At 41.9% G+C, this 26,500-nt stretch overlaps 1 protein-coding gene across 1 annotated transcript; it reads left to right on the forward strand.

The window, feature by feature from the left end:
* Positions 1-391: 391 nt before the first annotated feature.
* LOC138596225 (ribosomal protein S6 kinase alpha-6-like) lies at positions 392-8,077 on the forward strand. The gene is made up of 4 exons (XM_069667847.1): positions 392-396; positions 2,510-2,652; positions 2,775-3,552; positions 7,030-8,077. Exons 1-4 carry the CDS (start codon positions 392-394, stop codon positions 8,075-8,077), a joined length of 1,974 nt encoding a protein of 657 aa, XP_069523948.1.
* The last annotated feature ends 18,423 nt before the right edge of the window (positions 8,078-26,500 follow it).

The following is a 26,500-nucleotide window of genomic DNA, read 5'->3' on the forward strand; positions in this document are numbered from 1 at the left end:
AACCTGCTGCCATCAAACTACGCAGATTTCCTGATTAAATACAGTGTTAGATTGTTTTAGAGAATCCGGCGAGAAAAATGTTTCTTCTTTTTCTGCTAAGTGCTAAGGAGCCCTTAGTGGACATGCATCCATACATTTTATTTACTCCGTTTTCCTGTGATAAGCTATTTCTTGTCGTTTTCTCAAGATCTCGACTTATTTATCTCGTTATCTCGGGTAAACGAAGCTGGTTTTCCCATTATAATCGATTAATTTGTGCCATTATCTCGAGATAACAAAGCTTGTTTTCTCGTGATAACGGGGTCATTTTCTGGCCATCTAGAAAACAGAACAACAGGCTGGTCACTGATATTACAGACCTTGACATGCCATTCTGCCATTGCCCACACTAATGAGGTAAGTTAAGCCTGTTTCTATGTTTGTTTTGTACTTTAACAACTCGGGGGGGGTTATGATCATCTGACGCTATGGTGGTTCCGCGTTGTTCTCTCGTAATAGCGTGATAAAAAAGTCGAGAGCTCAAGAAAACGACCAGAAATAACTCGAGTAAATACACTGAACAAAAATATAAACGCAACACTTGTTTTTGCTCCCATTTTTCACGAGCTGAACTCAGAGATATAAGACTTTGTCTATGTACACAAAAGGCCTATTTCTCTCAAATATCGTTCACAAATTTCTCTAAATCTGCGTTAGTGAGCACTTCTCCTTTGCCGAGATAATCCATCCACCTCACAGGTGTGGCATATCAAGATGCTGATTAGAGAGCATGATTATTGCAGAGGTGTGCCTGAGGCTGGCCACAATAAAAGGCCACTCTAAAATGTGCAATTTTATCACACAGCACAATGCCACAGATGTCGCAAGTTTTGAGGGAGCGTGCAATTAGCATGCTGACTGCAGGAAGGTCCACCAGAGCTGTTGCCCGTGAATTGAATGTTCATTTCTCTACCATAAGCCGTCTCCAAAGGCGTTTCAGAGAATTTGGCAGCACATCCAACCTGCTTCACAACCGCAGACCACGTGTAACCACACCAGCCCAGGACCTCCACATCCAACATCTTCACCTCCAAGATTGTCTGAGACCAGCCACCCAGACAGCTGCTGCAACAATCGGCTTGCACAACCAAAGAATTTCTGCACAAACTGTCAGAAACCGTCTCAGGGAAGCTCATCTGCATGCTCGTCATCCTCATCGGGGTCTCGACCTGACTGCAGTTCGTCGTCGTAACCGACTTGAGTGGGCAAATGCTCACATTCGATGGCGTCTGGTACTTTGGAGAGGTGTTCTCTTCACGGATGGATGTTTTTTTGTGTACATAAATACTAACCACTTGTCCCATGTGCTTCTCTCAAATAGAACAAGGTACAAATGATGGGTGCTTCCTGAATTTATGTTCACGTGACAATAAATGTGCATTTCTAATGAAGGGCACATCGCAGAGAGCATGGCGGTCTGACGAGTGGGGTATGTTGAAGAGACTTTGTGCTTGTGTGCATTACAACATCAAAACTATGGTGTTTGCAAACTCCATACAACTATAATAATAATACGATTCTAGTACTCGAGCCAAAAGTAGCCTCAAAATCCCCCCCAGGAGGAACTGGAAAATGTTGCTAGGGAGAGGGACGTCTGGGTTAACATGCTTAGCCTGCTGCCACCGTGACCCCGGGTAAGTGGAGGAAAATGGATGGATGGGTGGATGGATGGATAGAAGTACTCCAGTTTGGAAATGACTTAACATGGCCATCATTTATATTGCTTAGTATGCATTTTCCTGTTGTCTCATTTTGCATTGTAACAAGACGGGAAGAAGTATTACAACACTGCTGTCCAGCACTCGGGGGTTTAAACAAACATTTTTGCTTGGAAACTATAAATAACAAATCAACACAGTGCTTTTTTTACAAATCAATACAGTATCACAAAACAGATTATCACAACGCCTAAGTGAATACATATTATCTAACACTATGAATGGAAACAGCTGAATAACTACACTTGAAAAACTACATATAGTTTACATTATGAACCATTATGTGAGACAGAGAGTTTAAACTGTTTATCAATGAGCTTTGGTATTCATCTATTTAATCAATAAATGACTGACAATTGATGTATTAATGTGAACTTATGCGTTTTAATTACACGCGCGCCACACGTACACACAGCAGAATTCTAGAATCCCTCAAAAACAGCACAGTGTTCTATCGCTTTCTAATATTCTGTTCTAAGATTAAAACAGAATTCTAGAATCCATCACAGTGTTCTATTGCTTTGCTCCTTTATTCCTTTATTCCTTTATTCCTTTGATCCTTTGTTCCTTTGTTCCTTTCTGTTGAAAGTTTATAAATGGTTCAGACTCGACTCACCAAGTCACAAGTGTTTCTTCACCTACAAGTCAAGTCACTTTATTCAAACCACCTTCAAACCACCAAAATCGTCATGTATTGTAACACAAAACATCAAAACTCCGGCCAGACCTTTCACGGTAATTTCCCTGCCCAGACCAGTGGAGGAAACAGCACCACTGGTTCTGACAGAAATTTACCCGGAAAGAGGAAGAGGACCTGTGAGACTGGCTCTGCAGGGGCCAGAAAGACAAGAGCCTCAGAAGATCCAGAGCACACCAGGAAAAGGCAGAGAACCTCCGATCCTGAACTCTCAGTGGACAACTCGAGACTGAAGAGGAAACTCTCAGAGCAGGAAGCCACACCAAGAAAGAGGCAGAGGGTCAGCTCAGACGCCGTAGACAAAGCCAGCAGACGAGAATTCGAGGCCAAATATGAACAGCTAAGCCCGCTGGGCGAGGGAGGCTTCGGGTCCGTCTACGCTGGCGTAAGGAGGGCAGACAACTTCCCTGTGGCAATTAAACACATTCCCAGGAACCGTGTGACCGGTGTCACCCTACAGAGGAAGACACTCCCTCTGGAGGTGGGCATCATGCTGAAGATCTCCAGTGGAGCAGCAGAAGGAAAATCCAGATCCATTTCTTTGCTGGATTATTATTTTCTGGACCAGGAACTCATCCTGGTCCTGGAGCGTCCAGTCCCTGTGGTCGACCTCTTCGATCACAATGTCAACAGAGGAGGGTCCCTGCAGGAGGAGGAGGCCAGCGATATCATGAGGCAGCTGGTTGAAGCAGCCCGGGAGCTTCAGACAAATAATGTTTTCCACCGCGACATCAAGCTGGAGAACATCTTGATTGACACCAGCGCTGAAGCCCCGCAAGCGAAGCTGATCGACTTCGGCCTCAGCTGCTTCGCCAACAAGAACTCCACATTTAAAGTCTTCCGCGGCACCTTGGAGCACATCCCACCTGAGTGTTACCAGAGAAGGACCTGCAGGGCCGGTCCCACCACAGTGTGGCAGCTGGGCGTGGTCCTGTACGAAGTGCTGCACAGGTGCGGTTTTGAAACACAAGACTTCCTCGACGGTGAACTAGACATCAGCGATAAACTGTCTGAAAGCTGCCAGGATGTACTGCACCTCTGCTTGCATGAAGACCCTCAGCAGCGTCCCTCCTTGGAGCAGCTCCAGCTCCATCCCTGGCTCACATAAGCCTACCCCCCAACCCCAAACCCTCTTTACCCTCACCCAAACCCCTATCCCTCATCCTAACCCCTATACTCCCTAACATTCCTACCTCAAACCTGCCTCCTTTGAAATAACATTAAGGAACACTTAATTGCGTCCTAATGGAGGTTTGTTTGAAACTATCCCTTTAATGTTGTAATGCTTTCTTTAAAATGTTGCATTACTGACATATTCCCAAGTAAATAAAATGATTTGGCCAAATAATACTTTGAAGTCTCTGAAACTGTGTTAGAGCGAACAAACAAAAAACACAGGCTTGTGCTCTTGTGTCATCATGTTGGAACGCTGGAAAAAAAACATTCTAACCAAAGCAAAGCATACATAAGTTACATTACTAATTTTTTGTAAAGATTTAATAATAAAACAATTAAATACAAATATAAAAACCATCAAAATGACTTTGCACTCAGAAAAGAAATGTTGCTTCAAATTTTTAAAAATGTACATTCTTCAAATAATTAAGTTTACAAGTATTTTGTTGATAATTGAACATCAATATGTTTTGTGTCCAATTAAATCTGATGACAGGTGTTTATTCATTTGTGCCAATATTTCAAGACTATGATCATTATCATGGATCATTCACTGAGATAACTTTTTAGCTTTGGTTGTAGAGAAGAAAAAAGGCATGAAAAGAATAGGGCAAAATACATTTGACAGTTGTTTATTACATGCAGTTACTTAAGGACGTCTTCACTGCGGCAGAAATTGGAATCCAATTTGAATTTTTTTTTTTAATCTGAGACGTATTCACAACCTGAACATTTTCATAAATGGTTTGAAAACATTGTTTTAAATGGTATTCATCAATATTGTGCCAGTTTTTAAAATCTTTTCAACAGGAGCCATAGTCGTCATAGTTTTATCACACAGCACAATGCCACAGATGTGGCAAGTTTTGAGGGAGCGTGCAATTGGCATGCTGACTGCAGGAATGTCCACCAGAGCTGTTGCCCGTGAATTGAAAAATGGGAGCAAAAACAAAAGTGTTGCGTTCATATTTTTGTTCAGTGTATAATGTATGGGGCATGTGTGCTAAAAATCAAAAAGTTCATGCAACTAATAACACATCTTAAAAATATAGTTTTTCCATTGTTTTTTCTGGCGTGTTTTTACTTGTAATGCGGTACTACCTCCAGACAGTGGCTGTAGGGCATCTGATAGCTGTTTGCTAACCGCCATTAAATAACAAAAGAAGAAGAAAGCATTGGTGCAAGGTGCCGGAAAAACGGGTGCTGAGAGATTCAGAACCAGAGAAAAATGCAGAGACTTCTGCAGCCGTCAAAGAGTTATTCTGGAACTCGTCAAAAAAATAAAAAGAGGTCAAGTGCAAACATTGCAAGGTAAAACCAGCATATCATAAGTCTACAACAACTATGATCATCTGACGCTATGGTGGTTCCGCGTTGTTCTCTCGTAATAGCGTGATAAAAAAGTCGAGAGCTCAAGAAAACGACCAGAAATAACTCGAGTAAATACACTGAACAAAAATATAAACGCAACACTTGTTTTTGCTCCCATTTTTCACGAGCTGAACTCAGAGATATAAGACTTTGTCTATGTACACAAAAGGCCTATTTCTCTCAAATATCGTTCACAAATTTCTCTAAATCTGCGTTAGTGAGCACTTCTCCTTTGCCGAGATAATCCATCCACCTCACAGGTGTGGCATATCAAGATGCTGATTAGAGAGCATGATTATTGCACAGGTGTGCCTGAGGCTGGCCACAATAAAAGGCCACTCTAAAATGTGCAATTTTATCACACAGCACAATGCCACAGATGTCGCAAGTTTTGAGGGAGCGTGCAATTAGCATGCTGACTGCAGGAAGGTCCACCAGAGCTGTTGCCCGTGAATTGAATGTTCATTTCTCTACCATAAGCCGTCTCCAAAGGCGTTTCAGAGAATTTGGCAGCACATCCAACCTGCTTCACAACCGCAGACCACGTGTAACCACACCAGCCCAGGACCTCCACATCCAACATCTTCACCTCCAAGATTGTCTGAGACCAGCCACCCAGACAGCTGCTGCAACAATCGGCTTGCACAACCAAAGAATTTCTGCACAAACTGTCAGAAACCGTCTCAGGGAAGCTCATCTGCATGCTCGTCATCCTCATCGGGGTCTCGACCTGACTGCAGTTCGTCGTCGTAACCGACTTGAGTGGGCAAATGCTCACATTCGATGGCGTCTGGTACTTTGGAGAGGTGTTCTCTTCACGGATGGATGTTTTTTTGTGTACATAAATACTAACCACTTGTCCCATGTGCTTCTCTCAAATAGAGCAAGGTACAAATGATGGGTGCTTCCTGAATTTATGTTCACGTGACAATAAATGTGCATTTCTAATGAAGGGCACATCGCAGAGAGCATGGCGGTCTGACGAGTGGGGTATGTTGAAGAGACTTTGTGCTTGTGTGCATTACAACATCAAAACTATGGTGTTTGCAAACTCCATACAACTATAATAATAATACGATTCTAGTACTCGAGCCAAAAGTAGCCTCAAAATCCCCCCCAGGAGGAACTGGAAAATGTTGCTAGGGAGAGGGACGTCTGGGTTAACATGCTTAGCCTGCTGCCACCGTGACCCCGGGTAAGTGGAGGAAAATGGATGGATGGGTGGATGGATGGATAGAAGTACTCCAGTTTGGAAATGACTTAACATGGCCATCATTTATATTGCTTAGTATGCATTTTCCTGTTGTCTCATTTTGCATTGTAACAAGACGGGAAGAAGTATTACAACACTGCTGTCCAGCACTCGGGGGTTTAAACAAACATTTTTGCTTGGAAACTATAAATAACAAATCAACACAGTGCTTTTTTTACAAATCAATACAGTATCACAAAACAGATTATCACAACGCCTAAGTGAATACATATTATCTAACACTATGAATGGAAACAGCTGAATAACTACACTTGAAAAACTACATATAGTTTACATTATGAACCATTATGTGAGACAGAGAGTTTAAACTGTTTATCAATGAGCTTTGGTATTCATCTATTTAATCAATAAATGACTGACAATTGATGTATTAATGTGAACTTATGCGTTTTAATTACACGCGCGCCACACGTACACACAGCAGAGTTCTAGAATCCCTCAAAAACAGCACAGTGTTCTATCGCTTTCTAATATTCTGTTCTAAGATTAAAACAGAATTCTAGAATCCATCACAGTGTTCTATTGCTTTGCTCCTTTATTCCTTTATTCCTTTGATCCTTTGTTCCTTTGTTCCTTTCTGTTGAAAGTTTATAAATGGTTCAGACTCGACTCACCAAGTCACAAGTGTTTCTTCACCTACAAGTCAAGTCACTTTATTCAAACCACCTTCAAACCACCAAAATCGTCATGGATTGTAACACAAAACATCAAAACTCCGGCCAGACCTTTCACGGTAATTTCCCTGCCCAGACCAGTGGAGGAAACAGCACCACTGGTTCTGACAGAAATTTACCCGGAAAGAGGAAGAGGACCTGTGAGACTGGCTCTGCAGGGGCCAGAAAGACAAGAGCCTCAGAAGATCCAGAGCACACCAGGAAAAGGCAGAGAACCTCCGATCCTGAACTCTCAGTGGACAACTCGAGACTGAAGAGGAAACTCTCAGAGCAGGAAGCCACACCAAGAAAGAGGCAGAGGGTCAGCTCAGACGCCGTAGACAAAGCCAGCAGACGAGAATTCGAGGCCAAATATGAACAGCTAAGCCCGCTGGGCGAGGGAGGCTTCGGGTCCGTCTACGCTGGCGTAAGGAGGGCAGACAACTTCCCTGTGGCAATTAAACACATTCCCAGGAACCGTGTGACCGGTGTCACCCTACAGAGGAAGACACTCCCTCTGGAGGTGGGCATCATGCTGAAGATCTCCAGTGGAGCAGCAGAAGGAAAATCCAGATCCATTTCTTTGCTGGATTATTATTTTCTGGACCAGGAACTCATCCTGGTCCTGGAGCGTCCAGTCCCTGTGGTCGACCTCTTCGATCACAATGTCAACAGAGGAGGGTCCCTGCAGGAGGAGGAGGCCAGCGATATCATGAGGCAGCTGGTTGAAGCAGCCCGGGAGCTTCAGACAAATAATGTTTTCCACCGCGACATCAAGCTGGAGAACATCTTGATTGACACCAGCGCTGAAGCCCCGCAAGCGAAGCTGATCGACTTCGGCCTCAGCTGCTTCGCCAACAAGAACTCCACATTTAAAGTCTTCCGCGGCACCTTGGAGCACATCCCACCTGAGTGTTACCAGAGAAGGACCTGCAGGGCCGGTCCCACCACAGTGTGGCAGCTGGGCGTGGTCCTGTACGAAGTGCTGCACAGGTGCGGTTTTGAAACACAAGACTTCCTCGACGGTGAACTAGACATCAGCGATAAACTGTCTGAAAGCTGCCAGGATGTACTGCACCTCTGCTTGCATGAAGACCCTCAGCAGCGTCCCTCCTTGGAGCAGCTCCAGCTCCATCCCTGGCTCACATAAGCCTACCCCCCAACCCCAAACCCTCTTTACCCTCACCCAAACCCCTATCCCTCATCCTAACCCCTATACTCCCTAACATTCCTACCTCAAACCTGCCTCCTTTGAAATAACATTAAGGAACACTTAATTGCGTCCTAATGGAGGTTTGTTTGAAACTATCCCTTTAATGTTGTAATGCTTTCTTTAAAATGTTGCATTACTGACATATTCCCAAGTAAATAAAATGATTTGGCCAAATAATACTTTGAAGTCTCTGAAACTGTGTTAGAGCGAACAAACAAAAAACACAGGCTTGTGCTCTTGTGTCATCATGTTGGAACGCTGGAAAAAAAACATTCTAACCAAAGCAAAGCATACATAAGTTACATTACTAATTTTTTGTAAAGATTTAATAATAAAACAATTAAATACAAAGATAAAAACCATCAAAATGACTTTGCACTCAGAAAAGAAATGTTGCTTCAAATTTTTAAAAATGTACATTCTTCAAATAATTAAGTTTACAAGTATTTTGTTGATAATTGAACATCAATATGTTTTGTGTCCAATTAAATCTGATGACAGGTGTTTATTCATTTGTGCCAATATTTCAAGACTATGATCATTATCATGGATCATTCACTGAGATAACTTTTTAGCTTTGGTTGTAGAGAAGAAAAAAGGCATGAAAAGAATAGAGCAAAATACATTTGACAGTTGTTTATTACATGCAGTTACTTAAGGACGTCTTCACTGCGGCAGAAATTGGAATCCAATTTGAATTTTTTTTTTTTATCTGAGACGTATTCACAACCTGAACATTTTCATAAATGGTTTGAAAACATTGTTTTAAATGGTATTCATCAATATTGTGCCAGTTTTTAAAATCTTTTCAACAGGAGCCATAGTCGTCATAGTTTTATCACACAGCACAATGCCACAGATGTGGCAAGTTTTGAGGGAGCGTGCAATTGGCATGCTGACTGCAGGAATGTCCACCAGAGCTGTTGCCCGTGAATTGAAAAATGGGAGCAAAAACAAAAGTGTTGCGTTCATATTTTTGTTCAGTGTATAATGTATGGGGCATGTGTGCTAAAAATCAAAAAGTTCATGCAACTAATAACACATCTTAAAAATATAGTTTTTCCATTGTTTTTTCTGGCGTGTTTTTACTTGTAATGCGGTACTACCTCCAGACAGTGGCTGTAGGGCATCTGATAGCTGTTTGCTAACCGCCATTAAATAACAAAAGAAGAAGAAAGCATTGGTGCAAGGTGCCGGAAAAACGGGTGCTGAGAGATTCAGAACCAGAGAAAAATGCAGAGACTTCTGCAGCCGTCAAAGAGTTATTCTGGAACTCGTCAAAAAAATAAAAAGAGGTCAAGTGCAAACATTGCAAGGTAAAACCAGCATATCATAAGTCTACAACAACTATGCACAGACATTTGAGAGGGAAATAAAACCAACAGAGTTGTAAAAAAGTACATGTGTTTGCATGCAAGGAGGGGTCTTTGAAGAATGGTCGAACAGTTCCCAGTGAATGTTGAATAGTATTTTTGCTTGAAATACCCATCCGTAATAGCTTTATAGTGTCCTTAAAAATAAATCAGCATTAAAAAGTTTGCCAGAGACAGAGCTTTTATTCAACTCATGAAGCTAGCTTTGCTAACTAGCTGGCTACAGTTTGCAAAATATAGTAGCCCTAAAAGCAGTGTTTAACCACTGCCTTGATTCGGTCAGACATCAAAGACCCATTGTTTCAAAAATGACTGAATGCATGCCATACGTGCATCACTTGATTGTGATTATGGAGAGCTTGACAGGTGTAGAATAAGTATACTAAGGCACTGCGGCTATAGCACATAGATTACGTTTGTAATAAATATTGTGTTTTAGTAGTAGCAAGGCCATACTGAATATCTAAGCATAGAGACCTTTCCAAAGGCAAAGTTCTTGTTAATATGGAAGAGAAATGTTATGGAACTCGCTATTCAGCCTAAGGAATTTTTAAATTATGGAAGGCAAGCTACACCTGTGGGAAATGTGTGGAAATTATTTAGAAATAGCGAGCTTTTCTGATTCACCGCGCACTCAGACAGAGCGAGTATGAATAGAGAGGGGCCCTATTACTTTTGATGTGATCGCTGACCTTGATCCAGATCTCTTTGTGTAGTGGGACCCATTCTCTCTCTGGTATTTCAGGGGAAGAGTAAAAGTGACGCATTCAACGGCACACTATCCATTAAGGCCGGGCGCAGCAGGGGTATTTTTTATCAAAATGCAGCGCTTATTGATGGATTGAGATTCATGTCTCGCAGTTCGGATATGATAACCCTCGCTACTTGGCCTTCAATTCACATCTCTTTTTACCTCACAATTCATCCCTCCCCCCGCTCTCTTCACTTGTTCTCCCTCCACACTTTCACTCTCACTCCATCATCCCCCATCTGTTCTTTACCCCATGTGTCATATCTCTTTGCTCCCTACTCGGCACCCTCATCTCTAGCTTCTCTCCTTCTCCTCCTCCTCCTCCTCCTTACTCTCTCATCTCCTCTCCTTCCGTGCCCAGCGAGAAACCGTTGGCACCGGCAGCTCCAGAATTCTGATCAGCCACTTTGTGGTCTAAGAAGGCTTGCCAAACTGCCTTTCCGATTAATCAATAGTTCTATTGGCTGCGGTTAACACCTGTAACCTCTGCATTACATGGCTGGAAATTTCCAGTCCTGGAGCAGAATAGCAAACGTCTAACTTATCCTGGCTGCAGCCAAATCCTGCTCATTGCAAAACATTTCTCCCACTGAGCTGATAAGTTCTCCAGGATTAGAAACATGGAGGTCTCTCTCTCTCTCTATATATATATTTTCCCCCTCTCATTTACTTTGAGTGAAGGAGTGAGTGTGAAGGTGTGAGCGAGTAAATGCTGATCAAAAAAAGCCTACCTGTGGGCTGTTTTTGTATCCGCTCCAGCTCTATGATTGCCATATGGATGCGTAAGAAAAGTGAGGTACACTTAGATGCTGCGATAAAGGTAAATGAAATTCATACTCCAGAATCTAGGTCATTTGTGAGGCCCAAAGCAACATCTCCTTCCCTGCCTGCCTTTTCCGTGTGTTGCAGGAGTCTGTGGAACATCAAGGAGATGAAAAACACTCCACATCCTGTATGTGCAACAGCGCACACAAGAATTGCGATCTGCGAGTGTGCCAGCGTGGCCCCTTGGAGTTTCTTTTGACAGTTTATAGATAGAATGAGCTATTATTGTACCACTAAACACATCAATATACATTTGTTGAAATGATGTGCACAAATAAATGAGGGGAAGCTACCAAGAGGGCTGAGACAATGAATAAGTCAAATAAATGTCTCAACACATTAAGAAGCAAATAGACTTTTGTTTGATTAAATTATGAAGCTCAACAAATTAATTTTCACAGGTGCAGGTGCAGAAAGCTCCTTTCAGAAATATACACAAGACCCAAAAGACGCAATGCAGTCGATTAACTAGTCTGAAAAAAATAGGCAAAAGAAAACAACGCGATCAACAACATGTCACGTCAAATATTAAGCTAACTTATTTTGGGTCTAGGAAAGATTAGCTTAGCTTAATTAACCAGCTGATTAAGGTTTTAACTAAATTAGCATATGACATGAGGTAGTGGGCCCATGCCTCCCTGGTAGCTGGGCACACTGTTTTTATCTACAGGTAAAGTCGAATGGCTTAATTACCATTAATGTGGCGACGCCTAAAGGCAGTACTAATTCACATTATTCACACGGCAGCCACTTTTCTCTGCTGTCATACTCAAGGTAGCTCACATGTTGTTTTAAAGGTACACTGCTGTGTTCAAGGTTTACAATTTCAGGTTATGATACGATAGAAAAGGCATAACAGTAATTTAAGCTAGCTAACAGTGACGTTAGCTAGCCAATTCCTAGCTAAAGGTGACATGTTAGTCTGATGTAGCTTTTGCTGTTGGTACCTAATTATTCATTATGTTGTTTTACGTTGAAATGTGGCACGTTGTTCCTCTGGTTTCACTATCCATTGTCTTTTCAGTTCAATCAAGAAGCGTTCCATAGATTTATATAATTAGCAAACAGTAGGAAAGCAGTACGATATAAGAGCCTTTAAGCTTCCACCCTGAGCGTGACGTCAGAGGATAATGGCTACCATGTGAATATGATGTATGACCAGAGCACAACGTAAGAGGAAGTCAGATGATATAAAGCAAACAGGGAGAGTCTGCTGCTGGAGGTGGTTGGGGTGGGTCGATGGGTCAATCAAGCACAAAACTGCCACCCAGTAGGTGAGGGTTCGATTCCACAGTGAGACCAAAAGTTTGTAACCTCACTTCCTTCTTTAGTAGTTTCCTTTAAATGCTGTATTTAAACTGAAAACACAATTTTAAAAAGACGTAAGTTTGGTTCATAGGCCTGTTTCAAAACTGTAGCCCTTGTTGATTATTACGAAGGTCCAGTGACGTTACACGTGTTGCTGCAAACTCTCCTGCCTATGAGTTTTATAATAATAGATTCCTCTGCACATTATTGCCTCTTGGTAGGTGCAGGTGGCCCTGTCTGAAGCATTCTAATGGTGGTGAAAACAACTGATGATCAGTCCACCTCCAAGAAAGTTGCGAAGAGCGTTCCCGCGAATTCAGGCAAATTTAACAAATTGTCACAACTTTTTCGTGATTTTGCAATTCTGGCCAATTTCCACAGCTTTTCCGCAAACATAATCATCCCTGTGTCATTTACACCACCAAAATGACTTCTTTGATATGCAAAATATCGATCCTCTGAGGTCTGCAATGTTGTATTAACATCAGAGGGCATCTACTCACGGCTCACTTTCATTAGATACCTAATCCGGCCTTGAACTGCAGAGTCTTTAAGGAGACTTTATACAGTGATTTCATCATGATAAATCCAGTACTTAAATCCGTCTTCTTATCCATGTTTCAGTGCTGAAAACTGTTAGCCATCAACAAAAAAAAGAGTAGAACAGTGTAAATGTAAGATATAATATGTAGATTCTTCTTTGCACATATGAATAGCATTGAATGCAGTGCAGTGCAAAATGAGCATTTCATGGCTATTGACTTTGTAATTTAGTGTTTACACGTTTTATTTGGTGTATTGTCACAGAAATTGACTGGACGTGAACTGCTCCCTCAGCAAATACATGGTTTTATTGGAGTGTTTGTTCCAGTCGCTCACAGTGGATGTGTTGAACAGAAAAATAGCCTCAATACTTTTAAAAAATCAGGTTGTGAAATCAGGCATTTTTGGCTGCAACAATCACAGAAAAATCCTGTGAATTCCAGGAGGGACTGTATAATGAGTAATTCAATGGTCTGATCTGAACCACCTATTTATTTAAACCCACTCTAAGTTGCCAGTTAGGGGCAGTAGAACCAGCCTGGAGCAACATTTTCTTGCTTTTAAAGTTTTAAATCTGTCGTGATGTTAAAAGCCCAATATTCACTCTTGTTTTGGCTCTGTTTTGGTCTCCACCAATGCCTGAAAAAAATGCAGCTCTTAAGCTATGATAGTACGACATTAGGTGGTTAAGATAGTGTTTTTGCTTTGATTTGATGAATGATTGTTGAGAGTGAACCAAAACAGTAAGTTATGACCTGTAAGACCAAAAAAACCCACCATCTTTGGGTTTGTCACTACAAGTGAATTCTTCTTGTTTTTTACACTTAAATGTTTTAAGCACATTTCAGGACCCCATTTGGCAGACTAAAATGTGAATATCTGCATGTCTCTATGCTAATTTATTCAAAACAATATGACAAGGCTCCATAATTAAGCACTAGAAACTCTGATATATCATGGCATTTCATCGCTGCGTCCTGCCTATGATAGTGTCTCTTTTTCAATGAATCATTTTCCCTCTCTTCACCGTGTGTTCTCTTTGGTGTGTTTATCAGCCCCTATCGCGAGCAGTTTAGGGACACATGAAACATAATTTGATGGAAACATCCCAATTGAAACCGTTTTTTTTAAAATAAAACAATGATCACAGAGATGTTGGGTAAGTTTGTTTCGGAGCCTTCTGTTGAAAGCGGAAAGACGAGCCAGCTCACAGTGTGATGACGAACGCTATTAAAGAAACAGATTGCACAATGTAACTTTTTTATTTCCCAGCCTGTTTGAATATTTGTGTTTTTCCTTTGGATAATTCTCCAATAATACTTCAAAGATATTTCATTTACACCTGTGGTGTTCAATATGGGAACGATTTAACAGTCTAGACATTGTAATGGATAATTTTGGCATTACCTTTTTTTCCCCACTGACTCAAAAGACCAGAATGCATTGCAGCCTCAAAACAATTAGAAGCCATTCAGTTACAACTACTGCTACAACAATAATTGTTCTTCTCTCTTAAAGGAGAAGATCTCAGGTGCACAAGTCCCAGCAAGCCTTGTATTGAAAAGCATTCTGGGAAAGTTGTTCACAAAGTAATGCAAGTGTGCACAACGGCTAAATTACAGCACTTCATCACAAGATGCATGTTGCATCTCGAATGGATGATTTACGGTGCGAGTGAATCTGAGGGTGGAATTCTTACTTTATGTCTGTGTTGCTTCTCTGCTGTTTTTACTGCTCTGGATGAATTTCTATCAAATGAAGTCGTGTTCGTCACCTCCACACGCCCACTTACCATCCCCCAACCCCGTCCTACCCCACACATTCATCCGCCATCCATCTCTTTCCTTCCCTCCCTTTTTTTTTTCTCCACGTGAATCCTCAGGTCCCGTGAGTCCTCTGCCCCCCGCCTTCCTCCACCTCCTCCCTTGGCCCTGACCCTCACACACTCACGGCCTGGCGCTCATACATAAGCACAAACATCCTCCACACAGGCTCACGGAAACGGACAATGAAGTCGGCTTCTGGGAGCTTCTGGCGCACGTTTCAACCACACCTCAGCAGTATTCAGGCCTTGGTTGGTTGATTACGACGCTGTGAGGATGCCTTTGATGAAGGACGCGACATGATTCCACAGCAATCCACATTAATTCTCACATATTACAAGGGAAAGTTAAGGTTTCCTGTGTGTTCGTATGACGCCCTTTGCAGTGACTTTATCCTTCAAGCACACTTCCCCGCCTCTGATGTTATTTATATTTGCATTCAGTGAATAATGCAGCACAAAATCACAACTAACTTCACAGTGCTTTTCATTTCCCAAAACATGCTTGACAATAGCTGTGTAGCAGGTATCGCAGTCTGGGAAGCAGACGTTACAGCCCAGACAGAGCTGGTAGCAGGAAATAAAAACAGATTGTGGGAGTTGACAGGTGCGATGAAAAGTGGGTAGTTTCCTTGATGTCGGAAAGGCTCAGAAGAACCCAGATCAAAGATTCGAGTGACTTTTAATATTTATCCAAGAGGAATATTTCTGAGACATCCGTAGTTGTTTTTCCCCCTTTCATTTGAGCTGTTTACTTTGCTAAAAGGCCAAAAAATGTGGCATGATTTTAATAAATGTTCGCTGAAAGTGGTTCTTCTGAATCAGCCTGTAAAATGTGGTAGAAGCTGTCCCACATCAGTGCTCAGTCGATGGAAAATGCACATTATGTCGAGTGTTTTTGCAGCATTCTTATGGTACATTTAAGTGTAATCTCTATTTATGTGTCGAATCTGTATTTTATGGACGGCGAGTCTTCTGGTTTCCATTTGGAGTACGCTTGCAGTCCGAGTAGTATTGACCAATCCTGCATCAGCAGGCTGCAGCGCATGCAGGAAAAACAGTCGGTGTGGAGAGCAAAAGAAGAGACTTAATCCGCCGTAATGACATCCCGGCTCCCATCAGCGTCATCTGACAACGATTAGCTTCTTATTAATCTCTATAAACAGACATCTGCATGCTAACAGCTAACAATGTGCTCTCAATCTAAAATTCAACTTGAGATAAATTACCTTGACGCTGTGCATTTTAAAAGTACTTTTCCTTCTCCTCTTGAGGACAGGCCTGACAAAGCTTAATTTTGACTTTCTACAAATCTGCATGTTGTGATTACGGCAAAGGTAAGACCTGTTCAAGGAGCAATTCTGCCCTGGAAAAAGCCACCGTCAGTCAAAGCTGGTGTTCTCTGTAATCGATAGAAGCAATAATATTTGAAATTGGCGCCATAGCTGTGGAGAAAGTTGTACAAACAGCTTGTGGTTTCACCCATTCTACATTCCTACAACACCCAGCGAGAGACGCTGGAGTGAAATACTACCATTTTCCTGTCAAGGACATTGATCGCTGCAGGCAATGGCTCAGAGCGGTACAGAATCCGAAATACTACTAGAATATATATTGGTGGATCGTCAAAAAAAACCTGACGATTTTGAACGATACATGACTCAGTTATAAATGTAGAATGCGTGGGAGGGAAAAGAGAAGAGCAGGCAACGTTAAGGCACCTCATGGAACAAATTTTTACATTTTACGGAATGTGTTTTTTTCAGACATCGGAGGCGGGTGTCCTAGATTGAGTTTTACGTAGTCTGGCGGAGGTTTTCCAGGGCCCATTGGAGAAGAGGATAGCATCCTCTAAAGACACAGAGTCAAATTGCTTTTTTTTACTGCCATAATGGCATTAGCTCCCCATAATAGCATGATAGGACTGAGGTTGAAAATCAGGGAACTGGCCCTTTAATTAAAGTAAATGTCTTTTCCAGGTTCATACCGCTGAGGTAAGCCAGAGTGAAGCCTCTGAGTAACTTACTTTTTACAGTGAAACTAAGACTCACCACAAACAGATGCTAACTGGACTGTAATCAATGCAGCACATGGAAGAGGAAGTCTTGACTAGAAGTCGTTTATCGCTAACTGCTGGCTAAAGCAGACACGCCCGACATGTTCACCGTTGTCCCCAGAGGCTATATCATCTCTGAGAACAGCCGATGGGTTCTGAGATTGATTTAAATGTGACTCAAGCACGCCTCTCATAAAAAACTCCTCTTGCTTGAAGTTCTTCAGGAAAGACTTCAAATTAAGAGAAAAGGGAAAGATGGAGACAAGCTAATGTAATTCCTACAGACAGTTTATTGACTTTCTGGCGTTCGATTATAGCTGCACTGGGGGTCTGGGATGAGGAGTGGGGGGGGCCTGGCGAGCTTCAAGTAAAACTTCTTAACATTTACATTTCTCCCTCATTAGCAACAGATTTTACCCAAACCTTGAGAATTAATTATCGGGCCCTGCTGCCAACTAAATCCCATCGATTTCCTCCCTTTTTTTTCACCCCTCTCTGAAATGATATAAATTATATCACTCAAGCATAATGCAGGAGCACACAAGTCTCGACAGACGTGGATTCACAATGTATATTTTAGAGGAGTGTGTGCACACAGGACAGGAGGTGTGCGAGTGCGTGAGAGGGAGATCGATAGTGTTGTTTGTCTGCGGTTTAAGTTTCTGCCGCTATAAAATATCAGGGATTGGTTTTGAACAGATGTCTAATGTTTCAACGTTAGAAAATTTATGAGCGCTACACGTTTGAATGATAAGTATCCTCCAATTAGAATCAAATTGATGATCTGTCTAGAATTATTGTAAGAAAGTTACAGAAGGATTAATGCTATTCTGTTTTCTGTGTGGAGTTAAATGCTAATGAGGACTGTTAAAGGAACAAATGTTTTGATCCACTAATTTGACAGATTAAGTGTCGATATTTCAAATTAAAGTGTAAAATCCTCACTTTTATTCTCTGCTCTTTCAGCGTACTCTTCTCTCTGCTTTCCATTTCAACTCGCAGGTGATATTCCCTCGTTCCCTGCTGGATTGTCATCAACTGTCATCAACGGCAGCGGACCTTGAACCAGATACAAGATGAGGGATTTCTCTGCCTTGCTTTCGTGTGTGTGCGGCAGCCAGACTGAGAACGAGTCCGGGCTGAGGAAGGGAAGCGCAGAGCGTCTTGTCTCAGGCCTACCAGGAGACCTTGGATAGCCAGCGCACCGTGTCTTAAATCTCTACCCTCGTGTCACCTCCCCTCATGTTCCCACACTCCGCTCCGGCACCAAACAACGGCCTGCAGAGGGCCGAGCAGCAGCTGGTAGGTTACAGAGCTGTGTGGATGGAAACATGCACTTTATGCTTCATCGGGAACAGTGTTTCTCCATGCAGTGCTGCTTCTCATTGTTATTTTAGATTTACCAAGGTTACTATCGGCAGAAAAGTCATGTAATTCTCATGTTGTGAGTGAGTTTTCTGCTGGCCCTCTAAAAGATCTGAAATTTATTTAGAAATATTATTTCCACAAGTTGATACTCTATGGTCTTTTCCTAATTTTATGAGAATAAATCTGCTTCGGAAAGGAAACATTACTTCTGCTCCTAATAAATGACAGAATAGTTGAAGTTTTATACTTGTTTTGGCGGTTAAACCTCTCTGACCCCAAACATATATCCATCCATCCATCCATCCATTATCTATCGCGCTTATCCTGCTCAGGGGCGTGGGGCTGGAGCCCCAAACATACAGTATAATCATTATAAAATCTACAGGCCGACGGATCCGGGAAAATTTGAGGCTAATACAGATACAAATTTGAGAGGAAAAGAAATCCATTTATTACCTATATTGGGGCCGATATAGAAGAAGACGTACTTTATTAATCCCAGAGGGGAAATTCAAGTAGTTGTAGTACACACACATATGCCTAAAATACACACATTCACAAACAGTACCCCATGGATATGCATTAACTGAAAAATGTCAGAGTGAGGAGGCTGCACATGGACATGCACCCTGAGCAGTGGGATATTCGGTGCCTTGCTCAAGGACACCTCGACAGCACCCAGGTAAGAAACTCTCCAGCTACCAGCCCCAATTCCATGGTTGGCCCGTATCAGGACTTGAATCGACCCGCCAAGTCCCTACAGACTGAGCTACCGCTTACCCGAATATCGAAATTTTTTGTTCAGCCCCACACATGGGTCTGTATGTGACTGAGTGACTGACGGTACTTTCAGAGCCGTAGAGAGTCGCGGCATCTCAATGGCGGATCATGGAGCAAATTAGACCTCCACTGTCGCGACTCTCTGTCTATACAGCTCTGGATACTTTGTTCGGGGCATGGGCAAGGCTGCTCCTCCGCTACTCAGCCACTGCCCTCACCTCCGGAGCGCACGACTGCGTCCAAACACGTCGTCATCGGCCTCATAAGGACAGTGCTTGTAACACATTGCCCACAAAAGCGCTCAGTGACCTGATGCGGTCAGCCACATACTAGGCTCTGACCGCGTCTTGTTAAGCTAGATTTTTGGACTTTTATTTCCTGGATCTGGAGCACAAATTCTATGCGTTGCAAAAAAATAGTCGCCTAATATCACAAAACTCAAACACTGATACAGATAAACGGTAACCTGATAAGATTGGCTCAGAGGAGATTTAATCTGGCTCCTTTGACACTGATCAACAGGAAAGGACACTTTTAAAGTATAGTCAAATTGCTTGTCTGTGGTGTATCCAACCAGTTGATAAGACACATCTTATGTATCACTGATGCAGCCATCAGCTGTGACTAGCTGTGCTGCTAAAAGTGATTCAACTGCACAAGAATTCCAAAGAGGAGAAGAGGAAATAGCTCCAATAGTCACTCTGAAGTATGTAAAGCTTCAGTGTGACCTTTTAGGCACAAGTCTTAGGTGACGTCCTCCAACCTGAAGGCGATGACAGAAGTCTTAGACATGTTCATCAGTGTCTGTGTTTCACTGCTGGCTCTCCACGGACCCACAGCCTCTGTCTGCGCTCAGCCTGCTCCCCAAGCGCCGCACAGCTGTGGGTGTCAATGGTGACAGGTCAGCTAATTAGAGCGCAGCTCTGTCTGTCTGAGGCTGCGGCAGGAAGCTGCTGGGCACATGACTCTGTGCACGCTCATCAGGGCCTGTGGCCCCACGGAGGCAGCTGTGCATACACACTCTGATGCGTGCAGAAATATTCTGACACATATGTATTAACTTTGCATTAAGTACAGTGTAACTTTTTCCACATTTTTCTGTGGCACAAGATGGGATATATTCAACGTTTGCCTGGGGAATGGGGAAAAAAGCTGCACCTTTGTTTCTGCATTTACGGTAAAAGTTGACAAATGATTTCTTTCTTTTGTTTTATAAAATTATGCTTGCATTAAATGTCTAAAAAGTCAAGAGGAGTGAAGCCTTTTAAAGCCCCTGCATAATAACAAGCCTCATGTGGCCTTGTTTGCGTGACTGACCTTGAAGGAGGCAGCTTTATTAATAGGAAACTTATAGTATGTATCCCAGACAACCGTTATCCGGCGTGACCTTCAGGGACGCAAGCTTCACCACAGCAACCACCGCGGCCACGTCCAGCTCGCCTGACCTCCGGGAGCTACTGCGCCTCGTCATAACCTGACACCTCCCTGTGACACACAGTTTGACCCTTTCCCCCGAGCAATGACCACAGTGAGGAAGCAGACAGAGGCGAACACACTGACACACACAGAGACATGTTGGTGCTCCGGAGGCGCATGATATGTGGACAATAGAAAACAAAGGTATTTCCTTTACAGTATGTTGATTTCTGAATGTAAAATGGACTAAATGCAGTTTGACAAACCTTTAATACACTCAAGGAGATGACAGAACAAGCTCTTTACAAGCATCATCCAGCGTGAACTATCGCTTTAATATTGTCAAGTACGCCATTGAACATGGTCCATTTGACAGTGCTGTATCTATATTGCTGCAGTATCCAGCTCTTTGTGAGTTGCTGCCAAGGGAGGTCTTAGAGGTGAGCTTCTTTTTCTCTCGGATAAATTGCTTATTTTTTTCCTCCTCCTTCCTCCGTGAACCGGACCTTTTGGCCCGCTCGGCCCTCCAGTGGCTCCGGAGTCATCTACTTTTATTGCAGTTAATGCTCCGAGGTACAAAACCATCCGTGATGCGCGGGGAGGTTCCCAGCCCTGGCACCCTGACCGTGAGTGCCAATCAATTTTTAATCACAGCTGAATCAATGGTAGCGGCTTATTTTTGAATAAGAGTAACCACTGGTGGAGACACGTTTAAAAAATAAAACTAATGTACTGTCTTTAACTCAATTTCGTCCTTTGTTTATCTGCATACTAATGAAATCTGCTGCTGCGTTCCCTGACAATAGCACAAGCCGGGGTCGTACAGCAGACAACACAAAACACATTTAATGGTCACATTGCGTGGAATATTTAAATATTCATTTGAGCATTTTTATTTGATATATGCTGCAGCAATAAAGTGAGATTAAAGGCCTATTTAAGACTTTTTTTTTTACTTGTGCTTAATGGATTAGGGAATTTTTTATGGCCTACTCTTTGTCCCTGTTGTAGAAATGGAGTTACCTATTTTTTATTCCCCAGTCCATAAAACTGTATGTGAATCCTTAATAGAACAAAGGCTGAATAGAATACAAGCCTTATAGTATAAATCTGAAACATGCATGTTAAAATACACACTATAGTGTGCGCCATATCCTCTGCATCTGTGTAAAAATGCTTTTAAAATGCTCGTGTTGAAGTATCACATTGTGGTCTCGCATCGTACGAAATCTGCTGGGGGTTGATATACGACCCGACAAAGACGTAAGCAACAATTTGTCTCGCATGCAAATATGTAAATGACAAGGCTGCATCTTAGTGGCTGATTGGGGGGGGGGGGGGGGGGGGGGACACTGCAATAAATGAGTGGCATATGGTTCCAGTCGTCTCTTTGTTGGCAATTCCTATACACAAGGCAATATAGGTGGAACTGCAGAGGCAGCAGAAACCGTAACTGGAGCCTTCTGCTGCCTTCCTGTAATGACAAAATGAAGTTTGGAAGTTTTGCTCAAGTTTGTGTTTCCTTTGTTCAGAGATGAAGGAGAAGGAACAATACTTCTCTGCATTTAGCGTGCTGTACGTTTCTATTCAGCCTCTGATTTCAAATTAATGCAGCTCTTATTTTGTCTACCAAGTGTGCTAAACTCCATTATTTCTGTATTTCCATCATAACCTGAGAGGCAGCGGCCCCGCTGAGTGCCAAGATGTAAAAACTGTCCGATGAGTCTCAACGATATGCAAAGCTCCCGTGTTAATAATTCATGTCTGAGTTTACAAATGGCACTGTTGCGCAGAGACGAATCAGTCGAGTCGTTGAAATGCTGTTTGGAGGAGATGAAAGTTTAATTCCTGTCCTAGATTACTCCTCCTCATATCTAAGCAGGCCCATTATTTTGCCTCCACCGATGTTTTCCCACTCGCTGTAATGGGAAATGAAGGGAGACGTAGGCTGCAGTGGCGGGACACGAGCGGTTATGTACTCACAGAGGATCCTCCCTGATAGGTGACAGCTGGGGCGGCTATTTGCATCACTGTTTGAGGGAGCGTCCTGTTAGGCCACAAGCTGCTGGAGGGAAAGCACGGCCAGTACTGTAAATGTTACATGGTAATGTGTGTGTGGTACCTACTGAATGTGAGCAAGAGGAGTGATTAATAGGAGGACAGAAAGAAGGACACCTGTTAAAGGGACAGAGTGGCCAAGTAGACGTATATTGAACGAAGTGCCTTTTTAAAGCTGGTGTAACGGTGGAAATGGTTAACCCGTGTTTATGGTTAACTTCCTGTTAAACAACTATGGTTCTTTTAACGTATGTATTTTGTTTTGGGAATAAAATCCCACAGCGGAAGCTTGTGTTGCGTTTTGGGTATTTCAAAGTTGCTAGAAATTTAGCTGTCACTAAGTCAGTTCGCTCGAACTTGATCTGTTTCATGTCAGGTGTAAAATCTGTGAACATTTACTGTTTATAATGTACAAAATGAAACCAAATGCCTGTAAAATTTGCAGTTGTACGCTCTATAGGGATAGCTAATTTAATGGCTGGGAACTAGTTGAGTTTTAGCTAGCTACTAGCGGCTAGCTAACACACCAACGGCTCTTAGGAGACATCTGACTAACTGCCAGCTGTTAATCATGTGGTTGTGTGTGTTTCCCGTATTGATACAGAATAAACCATTCTGAATTCTCCATCCATCTTGACTCCCCTGAAGTGTTGGGAAAGCAGGCAGAGCAATATAGAGAAGGTCACACTGGCGTGTGCGACTTAGCAAGCGTTAGCAAGAATTTGGAAGTATTCAACCGGAGAAAGATCAAAGCCACTCCCCCAAACACAAGGATGTGCATCATTTTCATTTTTTATGGGGCGCCTGCTGTACCCACTGAGCTAAACCAGCGGCCCAATAAATTATGTTTTACTACAGCTGATATCTCTGTGCGTGCTTCATGAAAAGTGTGTGCCAGTAACTCCTCACCTAACTTTCAGGTGGCTAAATAAAGATATTGGATTAGACATTTCAATAACTGTATGTGTTAGAAGTTTTAACATTTCCATTTCCGTTGACTAGTTAAAAGAGTCCTAAAATTCACGTAAAAGATGTAACACTGAAACTAAACTACAAATCCCAGGCAAACAACCACGATCCATTTTGAAGACATTTCATGAAAGCTTTTACGATTTCATAGGATTCAAACTTTTTGTCTTTAGATCACAAGAATAAAAGCTTTTTCAGTTCATGACTAACCAATGTGTTTCACGAATATTGCAAGTAACATGTTTCGCTCAGGATGTGGGTGTGCTATCTTTCACCAACCCCATACAGAGCAGGATGAAGCATACGGTCATGAAGAGACCATATGTGTGCTTACATGTTCTAATAGTTTCTCATTTAGTTCACTATTTGAAAACAGTTTTGGTAATAAAACCATGCTTTCCTTTGCGGCATTTTACTGTTAACTGAATTCCTTTAGATTTTGAGTGGAAAAAATAAATTGAAGACAATCTGAGGACAATTTAAATACTTTACACTTTATGAATTAATCAGAAAACCACCTAACAGGTTGATATGGATTAGAATCGGTGAGGGAAATGTGTAGTTGCAGCCTTACCTACTGTATCCACTCCCCTGTAGACCAGCTCTCAGGGTTTTTACAGTACTAAAGAGCTCTGTTTGGCATTACACACATCACCCAAACCTTGGAGAGATCTGTGTGCGTGCGTGGGCTCCTGAACATCAGTATGCTGCTGTGGCGAGTGAGGAAGCTTTGTCAAAGACTCTGAAAGCCCTTTGATAAACGCTGAGGGCCACCACCTTACCTCTCTCTCTCTATCTGACTCCTGGTTCCTCTCTCAACTTGCAGACTCTGAAAACTGACTCAGACGTGATGAAAGGTGTATTTGAATTATTTCTTCACCTGGAGGTCAGAGGTCAAAACATTTGCGGTGTTACACTGTCACGCAACAGATTTATTCCTACTACTCAGTGATACTTAGAAGTTAAAATCAACAACTACTTCAAAAAGGTGTTAAAGTGAAACTTCAGCCATACATAGGAGTGCAACTTAAAGGTATATTAAGTAGGATTTTTTATTGCATTTTTTCAGCAACACATTTAAACTGGGCCCCTCCTCGGAGGACAATTGTTAATGTACCTTTAAAGTGAAACTTCAGCCATATCATTTCACACGTAGGAGTGCAACTTAATATACACCCGTACGCTTGGCTGCACCGGCACGTACACTCTCACACCCTCACACTGTAACACACATGGTGGGATCTAATTTGGTAGCTGTCTAAATTGGAGTTTGACACTAAAAAAAACAACTTGTTCAACATGTATATCATAAGTGATGCACCGTTAACACGTGAGGATATTCTTAGCTTGATTTCATGCTCCAAAATGTAGATCCTGTCAGGACCAGCGAACAATCGCTTCAAACAAGACGAGTAGTACAAGCGTTTAAAAAGAAGTAATGCGTTTAAGCAAATGAATTAACAGATAAATGATTGATGTCTCACCAATACTTCATAATTCCATCTGCATGTTTTCACAAAGAAGACGTATGAAATATACACAGTAAAACAGCAAAACTGTTTTACAATGAGTTTGTCTTCACACATTATAGGACAGTTAGGAAACAAAGCATTCACACTACAGCTGCTGAATAATTACACAACAACCTTAAGTAGAGGAAGGTGTTGGCATTAAGTATGTGTGATGAGAACATAAAACATGTTGGATAATGTTTGGTTTTTTTTGTCTCTTTTCAGAATTTTATGGAGTTCTCATCTGTTTTTCGAGCTGTTTCGTGCGAAAGTCTAATGGAGTGGTTCTCAAACTTAGGGTACGAGATCATTTCGGGGGGAGAAAAAATAAAATAACATATTTTATATAAACACATTTTAGACTGGAGTAGGTTTTTTTTTACATTACATACATACATAATTTGCCTTAGAATAGATTTTATTTAGTGTGTTTGTGAGAGCCATAGTAGTCGCATGATTACTTGTTGGAAACCTTTGGCAGAATCGTGCTATATAGCCAGTTTTGCTAGCTATCACATGGAACGACTATGGAGCGGTGGCTTCTGCTACATAATGGGGAAAAAAGAATGAACTGATTGATATTAAGGTACAAGCCTTTAAAAGGAAGTCTGTCAAAAAGTGAGTGACTCTCAGACTCTCCATTATTACAGGAAGTGTACTGAATTAACTGATAGGTTCATAATAGGTGTTAACACAGAAGAAAGTAGTTCTTAAACTAAAACGTTATATATTCTGTTTGTATACACATTAACAGGACCAGTTACCTAAGTAATATAAGAGTGCATTTCCGTCTATCATTGTTCTTTAAGGCCTAAAGCAGACATGTTGACTGTGAGGGTGCCATTATTTCAATGAATCTAAAAACACTAATTAAAGACAAAATGAAATTATTTGTTGTTTTGTCTGTGGGCAAAGCAATGTCATCCTGTTTGGTAGCTTATATTAGAGTACATTTCATGAGTTATATTTAAGTAATATATTACAACAATCCCAAAACATTCTGAGGCAGATTGACAAGGATGGTGGTGGGGTGTCACGAACGGCAACGTGATTATTCTGGGGGGTCGAGACTCAGAAAGGTTGGGAACCACTGGTCTTATTTATCTCATACATATATTGGAGCAGATTTTAGTATTATGTTTGTCTAACTAAACTGTTGGTTACCTTAAATTAAGATGGACAAAGGTTAGTACACTTACATGTGAATCTATTCTGAATGAAGCTGAGCTTCTGTCCAGCCTAGATTGATCCATTATACTGTGTCTACAACTTCACTGAAATAATAATAATTTTCCATTAAATGTTTTAGCATGCTAATGTAACCAACAGTTATTTTTAGGTAAGTAATGTAAATACTGATTTATCCATATTTGGAGTTTGGTGTGTCAGCAGTCTTACCAGGAGTTTGGGGTTCGATGGAGGCTTCTTTTCTTTGTGATCAGAGGATGGATTGGTTTAGGATATCAGCAGGAGGTGCAGGAAGCTGGTTAGTGTCTACGAAAACAAGAAGAAAAATGCCCTCATGGTTATTCAAAAGTTATACTTTTATTTGGGGCCTGGGGGAACAGGGGAAGAGAGAG

The sequence above is a fragment of the Semicossyphus pulcher genome, unplaced genomic scaffold (genome assembly GCF_022749685.1).
Source record: "Semicossyphus pulcher isolate SPU_LCO1_2020_fin unplaced genomic scaffold, fSemPul1.0.p SCAF_18, whole genome shotgun sequence".
Taxonomy (NCBI): Eukaryota; Metazoa; Chordata; class Actinopteri; order Labriformes; family Labridae; genus Semicossyphus; species Semicossyphus pulcher.